We start from the raw sequence: 5,878 nt of genomic DNA, 5'->3' as shown, positions 1-5,878 counted from the left end.
TCCCTACACTTTAATTTTTTTTGGAAAAAGTTGAGGATTTTTGTATTTGTTCTTTAAATATTTGATAGAATTCACCAGTGAAACCATCAAGTCCAGGGATTTTCTTTGTTGAGAGATTTTTGATTACTGATTCAATCTTCTTATTAGTTATAGATCTATTCGTATTTTCTATTTGTGATATAGTCTTGGTAGGTTTTATATTTCTAGGAATTTGTCCATTTCATCTAGGTTATTCAATTTTTTGGTGTATAATGTTTTATAGTAGTATCTTATAGTCCTTTATGTTTCTGTAGAATCAGTAGAAATGTCCCCACTTTTACTTCTGATTTTAGTACTTTGAGTCTTTTTTTCTCTTTGTCCATCTAACAAAAGGTTTGTCAATTTTACTGATCTTTTTGATAAACCTACTTTTGGTTTCATTGATTTTTCTCAGCTGTCTTTCTACTTCATATCTGTTCTCATCTTGCTTATTTCCTTCTTTCTGCTATCTATCTTTTTAAATCTATTGAGACTTAATTGCTACCCTCAAATGTGGTCTATTCTGAAAATGTCCCATGTGCACTTGAGAAGACTGTATATGTTGTTATTGTTGGGTAGAGTGTCTGTATATGTCTGTTAGATCTAGTTGGTTTATTGTGTTGTTTAAATTCTTTATTTCCTTTAGTTGTTCTATCCACTATTGTGAGTGAGGTACTGAAGTCTCCAAGTATTATTGTAGAATTATTTCTCTCTTCAATTTTCACCGTTTTTGCCTTATATATTTTGATGATCTGTCATTAGATGCATAAATGTCTATAACTGTTATATCTTCCTGCTGTATTGAGACTTCTATTAATACATAATATCCTTGTCTCTTACAGCCTTTTTTTGATTTAAAGTCTATTGTTTGATGTTAGTATAGCCACCCCAGCTCTCTTTTCGTTATGATTTGCATGGAATATCTTTTTCCATCCTTTCATTTTCAACCTGTTTGTGTTTTTGGATCTCAAGTGAGTCTCTTGTAGACAGCATACAGTAGGGTCATGAGTTTTTATCTATTCTGTCAATCTGTCTTTTGATTGGGGAGTTTAATTCATTTACATTAAAATAATATTGATAAGGATTAATATCCATTATTGTGCTATTTGTTTTCTTTATGCCTTATAGCTTTCTTGGTCTCTTATTTCTTGCATTATGTCTTTTTTTTTTGTATTAAAATATTTAAATCCCATTTATATAAATTCTATAGCTGTTTTCTTTGTGGTTACCTTGGGGGTTACATTTAATGTCCTAAAGTTACAATACTCTAGTTTGAATTTTTACCAGCTTAGGTGAGTAGTCTTTTGAACATGATTTGTTTGTCCATGTTTACTGGCAGTAGAAAGTTTTCATATTTGAATTAATCAGATTGACAGTTGAGGAATTTCATATTCTGAAAATATGCTATCTGGAAACCGAGGGTACCCCAGAACCACACAGAGGAACAATTTTATAAGAAATATTGCAGAGTTGATGTTTATGTCAGTGAGGAAAGAAAAGGAAGCAGGAAATTAATGAATAATGAAGAGGAAGCTGATGTCAAAAATAGGGAATGTTATATTAAGTCAGAGAACCGTTCTCATACAGATTTGTCAGAATTGGACAGGGGTTTAGATAATGTCTTAATATCAGAATGACATCCTTGATTGGATGTAAATTTAATAACATTAATTGAGGAGAACAGAGCTGATATGTTCATTATCATTACATTTCAATTAGGCCTGAAAATTTCAACTGTGAGTGAATAATGAGAATAATGAATCTAAAATAGTTGTATGAAAAAAATCCATCCAGTGTAAAGTGAAATTCAAGTTATTTCTGCAGTGTGGCCATGTTGAATGGAGGTAGATGAAGTACTCGTGTCTATCAGAAGCAATACAGTATTGGTGGTTAAGGAGCAAGACAGTGCTGCCCTGTCTGGGTCCAGCCCCAGCTCTGCCGTGTACTATGTAACTTTGGGGGACTTACTTAAAGTCTTTTACTTCAGAGTCTTTATCTGTAACATGGTGATGATGATAATGATGGTGTCTGCCCTATGTCATTGTGTGACCATCAAATGAGTTGATTATACACAAAGTGCTTTGAACACTGTCCAGCTCATATTTAGCATTTTATAAACAGTAGCTGCTGTTGTTATTGCTAAAGAGAGATAAGGATTGGCAAATCTTTTGCTTTTCCTCTTCAGATAGATTGATGTCTGAAAGCTCGATGGTTCCAGCATGCAAAGATGATGATGCTGGCATAGTCCTCCATCAGATCATTCTCCTCCTTGGTGCCCCCACCTTACCTCTTGATGCCATTTGGGAAATTATTACCTGTAGAAGACTTTATGGGTGTTGTAAACTGAAGCCTTACACCCTCCCTATAAATCAGGGGTCCTGCAAACTGCAGCCTATAGGTAAATCTGACCCACCACCTTTTTATATGGGCTCCTAAGCTAGCAATGGGTTTTCAATGGTTGAAAAAATCAAAAGAAGTATAGAGTTTTGTGACATGAAATTTTATGCCAATTAATTTATGTATTGTCTGTGGTAGCTTCTGTGTAACAATGGCATAGTAGAGTAGTTGCAATTGAGACCAAATGGCCTGCAAAACCTAAAATATTTATTATCAGGCCCTCTTGAGAAAAAATTTGTCCACCCCTGCACTAAATAATACCGTTCAATGTTTTACATTCTCCTAAAGTGTTTTTTTTTTTTTTTTTTTTTTTTTTTTTGGGGACCCGGAGCCTCTCACTGTGTGGCCTCTCCCGTTGCTGAGCACAGGCTCCGGATGCGCAAGTTCAGCGGCCATGGCTCACGGGCCCAGCCGCTCCGCGGCATGTGGGATCTTCCCAGACCGGGGCACGAACCCGTGTCCCCTGCATCGGCAGGCGGACTCTCAACCACTGTGCCACCAGGGAAGTCCTCTCCTAAAGTTTTTTGATTAGACAATACTAGGCTGTAACTTTTCATTCAGTTTTTACTCTCCTAGTTTTTCTTTGCAGAAATACTATTTCTTTTCTTAAATTTATCATGTATTGGCTATGAATCATTAATTCAGGGTTTTCTTGGGCACTCATGTCTTAATTATGAACAACAAATTTGAGGTATCAGAATACTTTTACCTGCAATTATATCTTATACCATGTATCCTGTTACTGAGAGAGAATGGTATTTCCTTTCATAGAATCTTACAGTTGGAAGGGGCTTCAGAGTCATCTAGTTGTGCTCACTGACATTATACATGAAGAAATGGAAGCCCCAAGAGGTGATGTAAGTGGCCCACTGTCACAGGGCCAGGTCAGCATGGAATCAGAAGTAGTGTATATTTCTTGGTCTGAGTCGGCCTCTGTTTCTGTCTTACCAATCCCAGATCCCCTAAACCAATTGTCAAGGCCAGCTTGTGTGTTGACACTGAAGGCCTTGCAGACACAGGCTCACCCAAAAGGGTTTGTTTCTGCAGAATATTCATGCTTAGTGTCTGCTTGTATCTGCTTCTTCTCTGGAGAAGTCTTTGAGATGCTTTGATAAAGAAGTAAAAAATGATGAAAATGCTGCCATCCTTGGACTCATTTATTCATTTCTTTGAACTCTGGCCAAATATTTTGTGGGGCCCAGAGCAGTGTTCATAGTCAAAAGAAATAGAGCTCATGCAATGGGTGCTGTATTCCCAGAAAACAGAAAAAAATGAGATTCAGGTACTTACTAGTAATTGGCCCAAATGTTTCACTCTTTTGATTCTTCAGTTATTTTTCCCCTGGTCCTGGGTCACCCTTTAATTTCCAGGTACCATATATAATGAGGTCTGAACTCTATGAGGAACAATTGAATTTGAAAGAACTGGGCTGGTTATATTCAAATGTTGTAAAGGGAACAAAATGTGAAACAGATATTTACGATTGAAAAATCACTTCTATTTAACTTTAGGAGAAATAAGACTAATTTTCCAGTTTTTACTTTCTAAGGTATAATCTATAATCATAGTTTGAATCACCTAAGAAGTATAAGTGTTCTGAGTTATTACTGGGAGGTTAGTTAATATTTTGTCTTAAGTGAAAATTTTTCAGTTTGATGTCACCTGTTTGATAAGCAAATGTTATTCTTTGACACTTTCCTTTGACCTACTCCCATTCTCCCATTTCTTAGATTTAAACCTAAGTCTTTCCCTTACTTTGATTCTGTTTTTCTTCCATTGTCTTCATTATTCTCCTCTTCATTACCCTTTGAATTTTGAAGCTCAATTTGGTTTTCTAAATATACATACCATTCCTACCTTCTATTATCTACCCCCTAGCAACTGTGAATCATACATTTTAAAAAAGCCCTCTGTTAAAACTTAACTGGGAATTTTAAGCTCATCCATTTGTTACCAGTTATTCTGCTTCCTCACTGTGTAAAACGACCCAAGACTCATCCTCCTGGGGGCCTTTTAAAATCTCAGTTCACATGATGTAAATCCTTTGTATCTAAACTCATATCCTCAGGCACCTAGTATCATACCTGAGCTTTGAAGCAACCTCTATCATATCAGGCTTGCAGTTCCTATTAATGCCCTTGATTTAGAAGTTGAGGATATTAGGTAAGAATTGTCAAAGCTAGTCATAGGAAGAGAAGCAGTGTAGAGACAGGCCTTCTGTGCAGGAGAAAACAGTGCTAGACCAAGTGGAAGGAGACCTGGGGTTGAGACCTGGTTCTCTCACTAATTCTTACCAAATTTCTCCCTCTCTTCTAGTTTTATATCCTCATCTGAACAATGAGGAGATTAAATGAGATGGTCTAAGCTTCTAACTGTAAGAATGGGACTGAGAAAAGGGAATTGAAAAGACTGTGTTGTGTAGGGGTATTGTGAAGGTAAAAAAAAAAAAAAAATACTGGATGAAAGGTCATAGATGGAGAAGATAAGGCCTAAATTTGGTATACATGGTGTCTCATCACATCATAGAGATGCTTTAACAGTTTGGATAAAATGTTAAAGAAGCTCCCAGAATAATATGGTTTGGCTCTCATTTCCCAGGGAAGGGAATCACCTATATGTGCTCTCCTTCCCCCAGTTCCTTTTGTTGTCACTGTTAGTAGCTCACTAAGAGCCTGTGGATTGCAGGTCCTCCTCAAAAGAATTTCTTCTCAAGTTTGGTGTTAATGATAAATGTCCTCGTGAGTATTCTGTGAAAGCAGTTTTTATTTTGATGAAAATGCAAGTGTTTTTCTTGACCTTTCTGCAAGTGGGTGAAGCAGACCTTTGAGGAAGCTGATAAGAATGGTGATGGCTTATTGAACATTGAAGAGATACACCAATTGATGCACAAACTAAATGTCAATCTGCCCCGAAGAAAAGTCAGACAAATGTTTCAGGTATATTTTCACAATTGGATTGGTCTTATGTAAAATACACGTTGGAAGTTATCGATATACTGAGGTATTTCAAAAGGCTATTTTGCCTTGTTGGAAGCTGATATTACTACTCTGTATTGTTTTGTTTTTCTTTGAAGACAGAGACATTTTATTTCATCAAGGAAAACTTCCTAAACTTAACATGCATCCACAGTTTCACTTCCTAAAGTGCTTTGTTGTTGTTGTTGCCATTTTCAGAGAGTAATTCTAAGCATTTAACCTGATACTTAAATAATGGGGTAAATGGGATCAAGTCACTTGGAGAGGTTGATAAGATCTCATCTACCAACCTCATGGTGTGTTGTGAGGATCAGAATAAAGACTGGGTAACATGACAAAATAGCACGTGTCGAAGTCCTCAAGAGACCTCTATTTTGTTACAGAGGAGTTTAAGATTTAGAATCCATAAGGCTTAGAAGTGCTGTATCACTTCTACCATTTAGGGAGCCCTCCAGAAGTTCACTCCACTGCTTGTTGGTGTTAGATGA

At 36.5% G+C, this 5,878-nt stretch overlaps 1 protein-coding gene across 1 annotated transcript in view; it reads left to right on the top strand.

Annotated features, from left to right (window-relative positions):
- The window catches only part of PLCH1 (phospholipase C eta 1), a 110,578-nt gene that overhangs the window by 4,903 nt on the left and 99,797 nt on the right, over positions 1-5,878 (top strand). Inside the window, 1 exon segment of the mRNA XM_007457643.1 lies at positions 5,221-5,351. Coding sequence (XP_007457705.1) covers positions 5,221-5,351 — 131 coding nt within the window.

Source organism: Lipotes vexillifer, unplaced genomic scaffold, assembly GCF_000442215.2.
Source record: "Lipotes vexillifer unplaced genomic scaffold, Lipotes_vexillifer_v1.1 scaffold897, whole genome shotgun sequence".
NCBI lineage: Eukaryota > Metazoa > Chordata > Mammalia > Artiodactyla > Lipotidae > Lipotes > Lipotes vexillifer.
Note: the sequence above shows the minus strand (reverse complement) of the source record. Positions and strands in the feature narration are given on the sequence as shown.